General features: G+C 36.5%; 1 protein-coding gene across 10 annotated transcripts in view; it reads right to left on the reverse strand.

Moving 5' to 3' along the window:
- The window catches only part of LOC124403191 (receptor-type tyrosine-protein phosphatase S-like), a 135,718-nt gene extending 120,720 nt beyond the window's left edge, over positions 1 to 14,998 (reverse strand). For all 10 annotated transcript variants that reach the window (XM_046876836.1, XM_046876829.1, XM_046876828.1 and 7 more), the window contains exon 1: positions 14,700 to 14,998. In XM_046876836.1, the coding sequence (XP_046732792.1) occupies positions 14,700 to 14,739 (40 nt within the window). In that variant the 5' untranslated portion in view covers positions 14,740 to 14,998. The remainder of the gene's footprint in view (positions 1 to 14,699) is intronic.
- Positions 14,999 to 15,249: the final 251 nt, after the last annotated feature.

A 15,249-nucleotide genomic window follows, 5' to 3' on the forward strand; every position in this document is an offset into this window, starting at 1 on the left:
TTTAAATGACTGCTTTGTTTTGCTGTGACGGTAATGCTGTTTGCGCTGCTGTGTTTGCATGCTGCTGTCAAAAGCCATCAGAAATGCATATTTAAATGCTGGTTTTTCCAAAAGTCACCTCCCAGAGGAGCATTCCCCCCAAACACAATTAACATAAAAACACCCCCTCCAGTTGGCAAATTACTCGAACGCCCTTGTGTAGCGTTGAGGACTCGGCAGAATTCGTGTGTGCAGCTGATTAAATCCACAAGAGGTAACAAAAATCCACAGCAGTCGATGGAAGAATCAGGGTCCTATAATCACAGCCTGTAAAACATCACCAAACCACACAGACAAACTGGTGCAAAAGGGAAATCTGAAAGAAGAGAGTAGAGAAATCTAACACACAGCAGAAAGAACAGTGTAAGGTACACAAGTTTACAAATACTGACTAGAGTCCACAATAAACACTCAAAATCTTTATTTATAGAAGAGAGCATTGAATGAAGAGGTATCATTTGAAACCAATCAATAACCATATGAACAAGATCACATCTCTGAGAATGCACCATCTAGTGGCAGGGTGTTATTTAACACCTTGAAATCACAGTAGTTATGTTCACAAACAGCTCAGCAGGCAGGTTTTATCTTAAAGATAATAAAAGAATTACTTGACATTTTGAAGTATTGTGCTGCTCTCAAAGTGTCCTCACATTCAAATGTGGGATTCATTGGGTATTAAATTGATTGAACAATGCTGAAAGAAAAATATAAAAAAAATAAGCACAATTGTCTTTCACACAATACAATCGTCCACAAGAGCAGCACACAGATATGCTATAAGGACAAAAGTTTGTGGACACCTGAGCATAAGATTTGTATGTGCTTTCTGAACATTCCATTTCATATTCAATTCTTATTTGCTGTTATAAATATTGCCACTCTTCTGGGAAAATGCTCCGATAGATTTTGGAGTGTGCTTTTGGAGATTTATGATCATTCAATTCTAAGGGTGTTAGTAAAACCCAGTACTAATGTAGGGTGAGGAGGCCTGGGGTGCAGTCAGCATTCTAATTTATCCCAAAGATGTTCAATAGGGTTGAGGTCAAAGGGATATAGCAGGCCACTCAAGATCTTCCACTCCAACCCATGTAAAGCAAATCTTCATGGAGCTCACTGTAAGCCCAGGGCATTTTCATTCTGGAAAAGGTTCTGGGTCTCCTAATTTAAAAAAAGGGAAAATGTAATACTAAAGCATTCAAAAGACATTACAATTGTTTGCCTCCAACTTTGTGGTAACAGCTCGAGGAAGAACCACATATGGCTGAAAAAGTCGTATCCCAATTCTTGTTTCGATATACAGTGTGTTATAGCAGTAAAAAAAGTCAACACCTTACCAGCTTCACTTTAATGAATCAGACAAAAATGCTCCTGTGACAGAAAGATTACTAACAAACTCTCACACTGGAGACTCGTGCCATTAATTTCCAGAACACTACACTACCAAAACATAATATTAATGCTATTATAATACTACATATGTAAGTACTGTATATCTATACTATAGATACTATATAACATTAATACTTGAAGGCATTTCTCAAATACACAATGCTTTTTAATTAAGCTAACCGACTATCTGCAAAACAAAGAAAATTAGATTTGAAAAAAAAAAGAAACACATCAATGGCCTGCATATAATACCACATCATTAATGAACATTAATATAATATTAGTATTATATTTATATAATACAGAGCTGCTGTTAAAGAACATGAATCAACGCCTTGCATTTCTCGATAGAATTTAACGTGATATAAAAAGTGTCTCTTCCTCTTTTTATTTTATAACTTTCCCTCTCTCTGACATGTCACCATTCAGTCTGTGTAAGTTTAATATTGCTCCAGTTATATTACTGCATCCCAGTGATAAGCTGAAAAGTCTTCACTGCACTCTCAGAGGTCCCCAAAATCCAAATAGGTAATTACCAAACATATGGTTTTGCTATTTCCGGATATGGGAGCAGAGGAGAGGCCGCATGCTGCAAAAAACACATTCAGCCTGAGATATGGATTATTGCAACAAAAAAGGAAAATCCAATAATTTGGGCATATTTATATTTCTTTTTTTATGCTTCTGGGAACCAGAGCTCCTACATAGGGATGGTAATAACAGTCTGTCCCAAAGTCTCTTAACCATAACAAACGAAACCCAAACACTGCAGGAAATAAAGAAAAGGTCTGCCAACAATGAGTTGTACTAGAGTTTTAAATGAAATAAGAAGAGACTATAAATAGGCTATTTGCCACACATCAAGAGCTTGTTAGTGCAGCTCAGCTTAGTGCAAAGGTGTTGGAATTCTCCACAAGAAAACAACACAGATTGCTGATGCTTCACACAGATCTTTACTGGTGTTTCTTTACTCGCTAAGAGAGGAAACCCTATACTGTGTGGTGTAAATATATAATAGAGGTCATCAAGATAAATGAAAGTGAGTTTTAAGATTTATATTATTGACATTTTGTATTATGACACTTCAGACATCACAGCTTTAGCCTGTCATGGTGTAAACTTGAGAATAGGGCTGCCGATTAGTCCATCGATTAATCAAGTAATCAGATAAGAAGTACTTTTTCTTCATTAAGCAGCAATACTATATATACAAGAGAAAATAAGACTGGGCTCTTTATATGAACAAATAATTTTTCTTTTTAAAATGTTTTTTTTTATTTTTATTGCTGAAATCGCAATATGTGAAAAGTAAACCCATTTAGTGCATTTATTGCCATATTACATAAAAATGCTAATAAAATATATACATTTAATAAAAAATCTTTTGAATTTTTAAAATCAATCAGAAATTACTTTTAAAAAGGTGAACGCACTGTATGATGTTTTTGTTATGTTTTAGTTTGAAATGATCTAAAATTTTAGAAATTTTCTGTTGTGTTCTTTGGACTGATTCTTCTCCTCACCCCTCGCTGTTTTCTCACCGTTCCTACATTTTTCTCTCTACAGTGTCTTCTGTGTTTACCTGTCCAGGGGTCTCATTTCTCATTTCGCAAAAAACAAGGCTGAAAACGTGTGTATTCATTGTGTAAAGCTGTTCCAGTGGAACATTTGTGAATCAGTATGCAAAGTGCAGACATTTTGTTTTAAACAGGCCTTTTTGTGAGTAGCAGAATGCATTTTCATAATTCAGGCCTTGAAAAGATGACTAAAAGCACAAGTTTCATCATCGGCACAGATCACGACAATGACATTATCCGATGGGTTTTTAACACTTAGTAAATATAAAATCATAGAAGACTAGAGCTTTATAACTGTTCTCAGCTGCAGGTGAACTGGAGGCAATCCAGCAGGGAAAGAGCTACTGTTTGGCCATAAATAGGTCTAATAGACTATCAGCAATCAGAGATAAAAGCTTACTTCAACCTCATCTGCCCCAGAAATGGGTGTTGCAAAACCCGTTCCCTTTAATCTAGTGTTATTATAGATGAAGAGTTCGATGGCACCGCCCCAGTGAGTCTATAAATCATTCCATAGTCCACGTTTTTTCTCCATTTTTCATTACACACTAAGACTCCTTTTTAATTACACCATGGAAACACTGAAAATGAAATTTTCCCTGGGTTTCCTTTATATATTATATGCTTCACATCTCTCTACAAAAGAACAACAAGAGAGACAGCTTACTTAACCCAGGTGCTCTGTTTATTCACCTTTATTTTATATTATATAACACAAGACCATTAGGTTGAAGAAAAAAAAAAAACATTTTCTACAGCGTTCTCACAACCTCCGGAAATTCCCCTCGCATCTCATTCATCTTGTCTTAATCACGGCTCTGTAATGAGCACCCCAATCTGAGAATAACCTCCAGTGTGACTGACATCAATCAGAGCACCCCAGCCTTGTCAACACATCCTGCCATTAGCATAGCCTATCTCAGCTTGGCAGATCCCTCGCTCCAGGTCGACACGATCTAATCACGCCCGGATGACATACAAATTCACGGACACAGCATCAAGTCAAAACTAACCCAAACTATCTGCATTCTGAACCAGGTGTGCCTGGATAAAGCATATGCATGTCAGTTTGGACAATCTGGAGACACTAATCAAAACATTCCTGTGCAGTCGAGGGGATAAAAAAGAAAATGTCCTCCAGGTGTAGGCCAAGTAATTAACAAAAAGGTTCATGCTCACATTTGCTTTGAGCTGTAAACCCAGTCCTTCATCCTAACACTACTCAAAAGGTGACTTCCATTAAATAAATCAAACCCTTTTGGGTCAGGTCTAGTCTAATTTCGCACTTTTGAGTGGCGCCATAGTGTATTCGGTCGGGTCACATGCTCCAAATGCAAATGATGTACCTGAATACAAATACATTATTAAGAAAGAACAGATAGCGTGGACTAAATAGATAGAAACAGAGATACAAAAAGGAGATACACCTTTTGTTACCCTGCTAGAAACATTCAGAGGTGTGCATTAGGAGCATGATCCTGTTTGACATAAGAAAAACATTGTGCAGTCGGCAGGTTTTTATTTTAATGCAGGCGAAAAACAGGAAAAACAAAAACCAGGTTCATTACTATGTGATACATTTACAGTGTCCATTCAAACATATTTAGTAGCAGCCAGGTCAGGGCCATGTGGTTTTGATTAGACTACTAAATTGTTGCATTCTGAGAAACAGAACAAGGTATAGATGTTAGGAAATATAGCAGATAGGTACAAACAAAACCAGAGACAAGTTATAAACTTAAGTGATATAGCTGAATTCGTGGAACTGTCATAGCCAGAATTCAGTCATTGCTGAGCATTTATCTCTTTTTTATGTCTGTGCATATAATGTTCATAAAGGTAAGGTATATTAAATGTTAGGGTAGTATTTTAATTATTTTTTATAAAGGAGCTGTGTGTTTAAATGCAAATTTAAATAAAGGTATGGCTATTTGAAGAGTGTTACACCCCTATTAATGGTATTTTGAAATAGTTACTAAACAGATATTCTCTTCACCGATAAAGAAAAGCAAATTTTTTTATTTCATTGCAGGTAAAAAATTAATTGCAAAATGTCTGACACATTATACTGAGAAATGATGAGGAAAAAATTAAATGTACCGTCAACGCTTTATTAAATATCAGCAATAATTCTGCCTTGAGCCTTACTGTAGCAGAGTGACACTCTGGAGATTTAAAATGGATCGAATTCAAACATCATTTATAACTTAATATGAATTTAGTGGTAAAACAAATCGCAATGGACATTTCAGATTGATAATGATGTCAGTACAGATACAGTATTTGTGTTTAATTTACTTAACCAATGAATAAAAGCAGAAATGAATGCTTTGGGGCTAATGTGAAAAGTGAATGCAGTGTTGCTTATGGGAAAATTGGCTCAAACTGCAAAACCTCTGACCACAGTTGCTCTGGGCAGCTATATATTACGATTCAAGGAATTTCTTTTCCATATTCTCTCATCAAGTTGATGTAGAACCTATGGCTCAAAAATTGTGATTTCGTTACAAAAAAAGACCAGGTTTCTTAGCATGTGTTTCATTAACAGCTTTCATTCATTCCTCACTTCTTGGTCAGGACCATGATGGTTGTGAGCAGAATACTAAATTTTTGCATTTTGAGACCTGCTTTATTTTTTATTTTTTTTTTAGGAAATATAGCAGGTGGGTACAAAACAAGTTGAGACTAGTTGTGGACTCGAGTGATGTAGCTGAGTTTGAGAAAATGTTAAAATCCAGACCATTCTGACATTGCTACCATTTATGTCTGTGTATTTTTTCCAGTGTTTCCATTGAGAACAGAGATAAGATATATTTAATGCTATATTAAATTTAGTGTGGTGGTCTATTTGTTATTTAATGGTATATTAATTAATAATGATCTTACCAAAATCGTTTTGCTCTGAGCATCAAAATACTACAATTCATGCAATTTCTTTTAAATATTCTCTTTTCAATTTCTTGTAGAATGTAGGGCATAAAAAATTTACGATTTCATTTTATTATTTGAATTTTCCATATATCTTAATAAGACCATAAAAATGCTCAAGATTGTAACCGTTGTATTTTTGGACATTTTAGAAATAGGTATATAATTAATGGTTTACAGACAAACAGCAGTAAACATACAATAATTCTGTTACAGTTTTAGAAATTACATTTTCTCACCTGAAACACTTTACAGACAAAGAAGATTCAAATTTGATTGCAAAAAACTCTAATTCTTGTCTGAGAGGCATTAAATAATGCTGATTATGGCAACCAAGTTTTGTCCTACTGACTAAAATGCTATTAAACAAATGTAGTTATCACTCCCACACCACCACTGTAAATGCATCACCTCTAGTTAAGGGCTCTGTGTTTATGTGGCTAATAGTTTAAAATAGTGAAATGCTATACGCAGAGGGTGTACTCTAGAGAACCATTGTGGCGGTACATGGGATTTTTTTTGCTATAAATCAGAATGCAATTTATTCTTTGTTCTAATACTCAATATATGTGTATGTTACAAAAAGGCTAGTCTCATATCATCATTTTTGAGACACAATATGCAATTTTGGTTAAATCCCTGTGAAGATCTCTTTCATTTATAGTCACATATGAGCTCTCACGCTGCTTATTCCTCACGTTACCATCTCAGTCTTTAGTCATCAGAAATATAGTCGTCAATGAAATGAAACCCAGAGAGCTCTTCACATCACAGGAGCGCGCTGGCCACCAAATGAAAAAGGCACGCCTGTACCTTTGTTTGAGTGAAACGCAAACAAAATGGGCTGTATTTTTAGATGGCCACAATGCACCATCCTCTTGATGTTGTATTACAGTAAGCCCAATTGCTTTAGGAGCTTGTATCAGGATCAGGTTGCACTGCAGAGACAGAGATCCTGAATCTCAAAGGGAATTAACAAGACTGCTAAGAGGCACAGATCTCATTTAGAATAGAAAATAGTTCGCCCCACCAATTGCGCGCTGACATGTAGAAGTAATATTAGATGTTATTTCCTGTGTCCACATAAGTCTTGTTTAAGGTCTTTATCGCAGGGGTTTGATCAGTGACGAGCAAACGCTCGTGCAATGACAAACTATTGATCACTATGATTGATGGTATGAGGGGGTATCTACATCACAATGGAAGAATCAATAGAAGAAAAAGCTAAGAGGGAGGAAAAGCATAGAAACGCAGCTTGGACCATTCAGTCGTCATCATTTCGCCATTACTTATGACCCCAGGAAGCGAACAGAGTGATGAAGCATCAGCTAGGCGCATTAACCTCACAGATGGACTTCTACACAATTATTCATGTGGCACTAGTAAAGATCTTCTACATCTTCTACACAGGTAAAAAAAAAATATTTCAATTGTTACAAAAAAAATGTATGGCTAGAGAATGAGTTCCTTTCAAACACAATTAGCATTCGTAAAAATATCACACTAATATATGAAAAAAAAATTAAGCATTAAAAGAAAGCACAGAATTCTCAGCATTTATTTTGCCTTTACTTATTTTCCCAGGATTTAATGAAAAATATACAAAAGCTTTTAAATATTCCCCCAGATACATTGTGCTGAAAATAATTCTATTGCAAAGTCACTATTCATTGTTCAGACCTGATAACCTCACCACTGGTACATTGATCTCTTTTTTTCTGAAAACAATATAAAACAGCAAGTGCTAGAGAAGAAAAAAATTCAAGCAAACAGAGCGATGGAGCATTTGTGAGGCGCATTAACCTCATAGAGCCGACGTTATTTTTTCCCCTGCCTTTTTTCTTCCACTTTCTTGCACAGTAAACTCCATTGAGAAAGATGCTTCAGTCATGACAAGGGAAACTCAACATCCATTCTGTGCCTTTTATATGGTGAAGCGCCCTCCAGGGACTCCCTACGCTCATGTAGACTGTAAAGGGCTCTGACTGTAGGCTATGCGTCATTCTTTTAGAGTTCAGCCAGACGGAGCCAAGCCTCACTCGAACATGAAGAGGAAATTCTACCTACGGTGTGCATCAGCAGCATTCAGGACCCACGTGAAAGTAATGCCTTTGTCCTAACTACTTAGATGAATTAGAGGATGAATGAAACGCTTTCGTTCTGCATTTACTGTTTCTATTGAGCTAGTTTGACCGAAACTGACGAACTCCTACACATTTATCTGCGCACCACTTAGCGGAAACACGTTTCCTTTTCCATAGGCGAAAATATGAAATTGAAAATTAAACGGAATAACCCCAGATTAAAATGGCTTGGGAAATAATTTTCCTTTAAACACAATCAATATTCATACACACTTACACATCATATAACGCTAATATATGTCTAAAATCATTCTTCTGACAGACTGCATGTGCTGCAGGTCAATCTTTGTATTATAAAATTAACAGCAAACCCACTGTCCATGGGAAGCGCTAAAATAATATCCCTGCATTCAGCAGGTTTGCCTTTTCCTGACCAGTGCAGAATAACTGGCAGCCATCTTATCACTATCTCTCACACCATCTCTCAGGGCTGTCTGTCAAATTCATCCAGATGCTTCAACCAGCCAATCAGATTCGCAAGCCAGGGTGGTGAAGAGGCAAGGCTGCGGTAGTTAAGTGACATTTCAAGGTGCCATCTTGAGATTTGTCGAGATTGAGTAGCCCGTTTCTTACAATTGATGTGCTCTACCAGTGTAAGCATTAAAAATCAAAAAACACTATGATGCCTAATTTACAACTAAATTACATTCAAGCACCTGGAACAAATGTATAAAGCATATTTTGTTACCGCAGGCAAGAAATACCTTTTCACGAATAAATGCACAGCCAAATATTAGTATGAAAATGGCAATGCTATATTAATAGGGAGACATACAAGAAGCTAGCAGCTTGTCTATAAAATAATATGTTTCCATTTCCTTTCAGATATGCAGCTCACTGCATTATGCATAAGGTTATGCAGTTTTGTCTCAACACTTATAAGGTTCTAGCTGTTACAAACCACACTGTATAAGTCTCTATGGGTGCGTTTTCTTTTGCTGTGCTGTTACCTGTTGTCGTGATTAATGATATGTGTTGCTCGCAGTTTTGTTTGTTAGGCTATCTGCCGTTTTGTCGTTAGTTACTCTTACATAACTTGGTAAACTGCATCATTTGTTTAACTGACTGCTTCGTGGCTTATGTTTATAAAGAGTACGAGCACTTTTACCAAACCCATGTGCTCTCCCTGTTCTCACACTTGCTGCTGGTTACTGATTTAATTATTGGACATTTCGTCTCACAGTTCCTATAAAATCTCATTGTGCTTGGATTGCAATTAGCCTCATTTGTTGCTGTCGAATAATTGAATGTAAAATTACGTGTAAACAAAGGACATAACAAGATGCCTGACCTGTTTACTGAGCTGTAAGGTCTCTAAAAATGCTAATGCTGCTAATAGTGTATAAAGCCTGAAGGCCTAAGTGTCAGTTAATGTCATGCTAATGGTCTCCATTAGCATTCTTTCATTGGTTAATGAATAAGACTGTTTGCTATTCGATCCAATTAGCTTTAGTCTTTTTTTGAGGTGTTGGATTTGTTTTCTAACATTGCCCACTGTTACCAGTCAAATGACTTTGTATATGTGTGTTGTATAGAGTTCTTGAGCTATCATTCGTGCTTTATATTTTGAAAGTAAAACATGAGACGCACAGCATCTCTCTACAACCAGATTTATGTTCATTTTATCTTTTTTCTTCTTTCTGCACACTGGAAATCACAGATGGTACCTGTATTATTGAGTCCATATATGGAAGTCAGCCTTTCTATATGAACATGAATATTTTGAATTGCTCTCAGAAACACATAATTATGACCCATTGTCACATGACAACCCAAACACATTTCTAGCAACCTGAAACCGCAAAAAAATAATATTTTATATATTTGTTTTAATTAGTCATCATATATCAACAACTTTTATACATACATTACAAATGCATTCATTTATAAGGAGTGGCAGTGTCTTGGACATTTTGAGCTAAAACAACTCACTTTGCATTGTACATACTGCATTGTGTGTCATTTGCAAATGGGAATTATGTTTCATTTCTGATAATTCCACAATTCTGGATCTGTACAGAAAATATTAGTTGTCCACTTTGAAGTCAAAATCACTTCAATAGATATTGAATTCATGTCATGAGCTGACCTAAAACGACTACGAGTTCATATTTAAATGGAGCTAGTGTAAGTTCCATAAACTGACCTGACATGGTTATAATAACACCTATAGATGATCATCATTGCTAATACTTGGCATCTGGCTACATAAGCTAACCTTAGCAATTCTTTGGAGGGACTATTTCGTCTGTCACGGTAATAAAAGTGTATTGTTTTCACTAAAGCTAGCCAATAAGCCAACATGTGCAAACCTGACAGGATTTCTGAGAGGTCATATTTATTATATATATATATATATATATATATATATATATATATATATATATATATATATATATATATACACACAGATAATTTCAAAAAGCTAGCTAAGTACTTTAGCTAAATGTGCTAAACTGACAAAACGCCTGTGAGCAAAAGTAACCATATATACGTTTATATTTTTAGTAAAACTATACATTTATTCTATAGCTAGCCAATCATCTACTGAAGATAACTTGGTAATAGCTTCTAAGGTCTATATTTAAAAAAAATTATCATTTTATCTCAAGCTTGCCATAGCTAGCTACATGTCCTAGCCTGACACAGAGATCTAAAAAGCAAATCAAAATCATATGCATATTTATGATTGTCATTTTTAATAAAGCTAATCAACCATGTACTTCAGAAAACCTCCAAATAATTTCTAAGAGGATAACTGGGCAATGATCTTAACTAAAGCTAGCCAGAGGTTCTAGTTATGTACAATAGCTTCTAAAATAATGTTCTTATGTGTTCATAATCTTAAATGCCAATGCTAGGCAAATTAAGATAAATTGTTCCTCTGATGAACTAGCGGTTAGCAACAATTCTAGTAAATCTAGATATAACTAAAGCCTATAAAAGTGAAACAACATGAAATAAAAAAGCATTTGGTAAACTGACTACAGATATAATTTTATTTTGATAGCCAGAGAGGCAATTCTAGCAAAGTAAAATAAAACAGAAATGTTCTGTTCTTATGTTTCTTTACTATTCTTATCTTTTCTTTTAATGTAATATGTATAAATGCAGAAAGCATTAGCACTTCCAGAACTCTGTCCTATTTTAAGATGTTCGCCAGCCTACAGTATGTAAATACTGCCCTTGTGTTCTTGAGAGATGGTGGGGCCACTGCAGCAAAGATCTTGACTTTTCTTAGCTTTTCTTCCCTTCTAGGCGATCAGTAATGCGCTTCACAGCGCCCACCAACAGAAGATCAAAGACCGAAGAATAAATTATTCCTTGCACATCGCGCAGTCGCCACATCCATAACTCTTGGATCAGAATCTGGAAAATGGATTAAGAAACCAGGGGTGTCTAATGCATATTTAAGGAAAAATTTCTAAAATATTAAATTTGAAATAATTTAGTGAGTGGGGTTTTTGTTTTATGCTTTTTTTCATGCCTTTGTTAATTAGAAGCTCAGAATGCAAATGAAGTTTTAATTTGAATGCTGTCACGGTGAATAAGTTAAAAGGCCTCAGACACAACTCATTGATTATTCACTCGACAGTGTTACAGTGGTAATGAAGAGTTAAGGAGGAACTGCAGGAAGCAAGTAATTAAACCTGACGGATTGCCATGATGTGTGTGTGTGTGTGTGTGTGTGTGTGTGTGTGTGTGTGTGTGTGTGTGTGTGTGTGTGTGAGAGAGAGAGAGAGAGAGAGAGAGAGAGAGAGAGAGAGAGAAAGCAACTCCCAAATTTTAAAAGTCCCAAAAAAATAATAAATCATTCCAACAACTCTCTTTTACATTAATGGCAAACACCCTTATCCACAACAACGTACAATTCTCTCTATATACAACTGAGCAGTTGAGGATTAAAGGCCTTGCTCAGGGGGCTAGTATTTGAACCCACAACCATCTGATCATAAATCCAACAACTTAAGCACTGAGCTACCCCCACCACACTTCCACCAAATGTATCTTATTCCATCATAACATTCAATCAAAATGACTACGCTCTACGGTTTCTCATTTCAGGTACTACATCATTTCATTAAAAACAGTTCATCTCTAAATCCCGTAATGTCGATTTGGTCCTTTTGTTTTTTTAATGAACAGATGGCACTTACGGTTCAAAAATTTGTGAACATGAGATGGCTTGATGACTTTCGCACTAGTAACATAAATGAAAGCTTAGAGGTAACTTCCCACAATGTCATTAATTTTTAACAACAGCTGCCTTTTGGTAAATAATGTTCACTCTTTAATTTCAATATTAAGTCATTATAAATGGACAATAGGCTTTTTTTTGCACATAAACAAATGCAAACCTAATTGGTAAGGACTCTGCAATTTAGAATTATACAATGAATATATTACATTTGTAACAATAAATTACTGTTTATATATATATATATATATATATATATATATATATATATATATATATATATATATATATATATATACACTACTAGTGTTAAAAGCTTTAGACTTGGCTTTATTGGAAACAATGCTGCAGTGCCACCCTGGTGCTACAATCTATTAAACCAATCATCTTCAATCTATTAATGAAATAAATTTGGATAGAAACATTCACAGACAGAAACACTTCCCTTTACCCCAAGATGGTTTCAGTAGCCTTTAGTAACCAAAGGTCATTTATTAGCTGCACGTAACCTTATCATTACCACAACACACATTCTGTTATGCTGATGCATAACATTTGCTACACATGATAAAATCTTGTGCGGAGATTCTGACAGGATGCTCACCCACTCGCATACCGCATATAGCTAACTGTAAACGTTATAAAAAGCTCTAAGGCCCACTCGCTGCTGATTTTCCTCCATCCAGCCTCGCGCCACACCGCTTTGAATGAGTAATTCCCCAACAAAAAAAATGGTGAGTAGAACATAATGGACCGAGGAAGCAGGAAAGTGTTCACGTACCACGTAGGGTAGTGTGAGTTTCTCGAGACACAATGCGTTTGGCTCCTCAAGGATTATTATTAGCGCTGATACGCATGTCTGTTTCGAACCAGCACACACAAAAAAAGGCTCTGGATTCGTACCTGATATTTAATCACCACTTTCCACAAATATCTAGGCTACACAGATTAATGTAAAAAAAAAAAAAAAAAAAAAGATCTCACATCCACTGGCACAGTTGCATATAGTTCTAGTAGACAGAAACCAGTCAGTAAAAAAATTCTGATTTAGCCGGGAAAGATTTCTAGAACTACATATTACAGGTATTACAATACAACATTTATTATTTTTTGTATTATTTTTTGTATTTTTTATTTTGTGTCAGTATTCCCTGTTGTTTCTAATCAGCAAAGTAATCTGGTGTTGCTTATCAATATACAGATATACACATATTAATTGCGGCTCATTATTGCAACAAAGCAAATAGCCCCTCTGTATAAATAGTGTATATGTGTCTACTACTGATGCTTATCATAATATAAGGATCATTAAAAATGATAAGAATTTATTTACCATTTATTGTTTGCATTGAATGCATTGCATTCTAACTTGCTGCATGATCTGAGGTACACCTCTGGCACAAACCCGGGTTCCTTACACTTTGATATCGTGCTGTAGGGATGCGATAGATTTGCATCGATACGTGATACGTTTCTGATCGATTCTCAAATATCCTGTGCAATATTTATGCCCTGGCAGATTAGACACAAAAAACACTACCTATAGGTACATCTGTGGATATGCATTCTTATTCTTAAAGAAAAGAAAGAAAGAAAGAAAGAAAGAAAGAAAGAAAGAAAGAAAGAAAGAAAGAAAGAAAAAATGAAAGACATTTGTTAACTTTTGCACAAACCACATTGCAGATTCTTCTGAAATATTTCCCCTCCATTTATTTTTTATTCATAGGTTTTACTATATGAGTGATAATCTGAAGCTTTGTGGCACGAGCTATCATTTGTGTATAAACAGTACTGAGTAATGCAGCAGGGCATTAGGTTACTGTTAAACATATAATCTTAAGGCTGTACTGATATTTAGAAGCTTTATGGAGGTGGGGAGGCGCTTGGAAACATCAAATTGCATGGAAGAAAAGAAAGCGAGGGCAGAAGTTAATGGAGTCTGAAATGAAGTGAAATTGGAACAAAAGGCCGCGCGTCGGGACGCGTTCACGACTGAAGCTCCCCGGTGGATTACATTATGACGCGAACAATGCGAGCGAGCGCGCGCGCGGCTTGTGCTACTGGGTGGCCAAAAGCACGGGATGCGCGTGACAGCACCGAGAGCATCCCGTAGTGCACAGCTAACACCAAGCTCACCGGTGCACCCTTACAATAATCCTGAAACACAAAAGGCTCATCCAGAATATTTGGCATCCGATCCACACAAAGCATCTCTCTCGAGCGTCCTGTTTGCTTGCAACGAACCTCGTCTTTGCACAAAGCTGATAAACGCTCCATTAGGGTGGGGTGCACGAACTAGAATCAAATGCAAAAACATAGCCACCTAACCACAATAATGCATGCATGATCAGTGCATGTGATTAGTGATATTCTTATAGTTATTTTGCATTTTTCTTGAAACATCACGGAAAGGCCGTTTACCTTTGTTGTCGCTCCGTTTGCAGCGATGCGACCAATTCATGTGTGCACGCGCTTCATGCCCCTCTGGGCTCTGGATGGTAAATTCCGCGTATCCGGACACCGAGACAGAGAGAGCGACAGAGACTGAGACTGTGGCTGAGACAGTGACTCAAAGCTTTCTGGTTAAACCTCTTTCCAACACCGTTATCTACGCGCCCCCATTTTCCTGCACGAGCTTAGGTCGGCGGCGCGCTCAAGAACAGAACAGGAGCTGGTTGATGTCATCGATACTCCGAGGTACAAAAAGCCTGCTCTCTCTCTCTCTCCTCCCTGATACCCACCCCTACCTCCAAACCACGCCCCCTGTGTTTTTTTTTGTTTTTTTTTCCTTCTTCTTTTCCTTTATTCAGTCACGTGACGGAAGCCTCTCAGCATCCTCAAGAGAGGCTTGGGCAGACTGAGAAACAATTAGAGTGCTCACATTCGGTTTGTCTCCAACCCGAAAAGACTCATGGAGTTAGACATGGGCTAGGAGTGTGCAGAAAAACCCATTTGTACCCTTGTTTTAGGT

This window comes from Silurus meridionalis, chromosome 20, assembly GCF_014805685.1.
Source record: "Silurus meridionalis isolate SWU-2019-XX chromosome 20, ASM1480568v1, whole genome shotgun sequence".
Lineage (NCBI taxonomy): Eukaryota > Metazoa > Chordata > Actinopteri > Siluriformes > Siluridae > Silurus > Silurus meridionalis.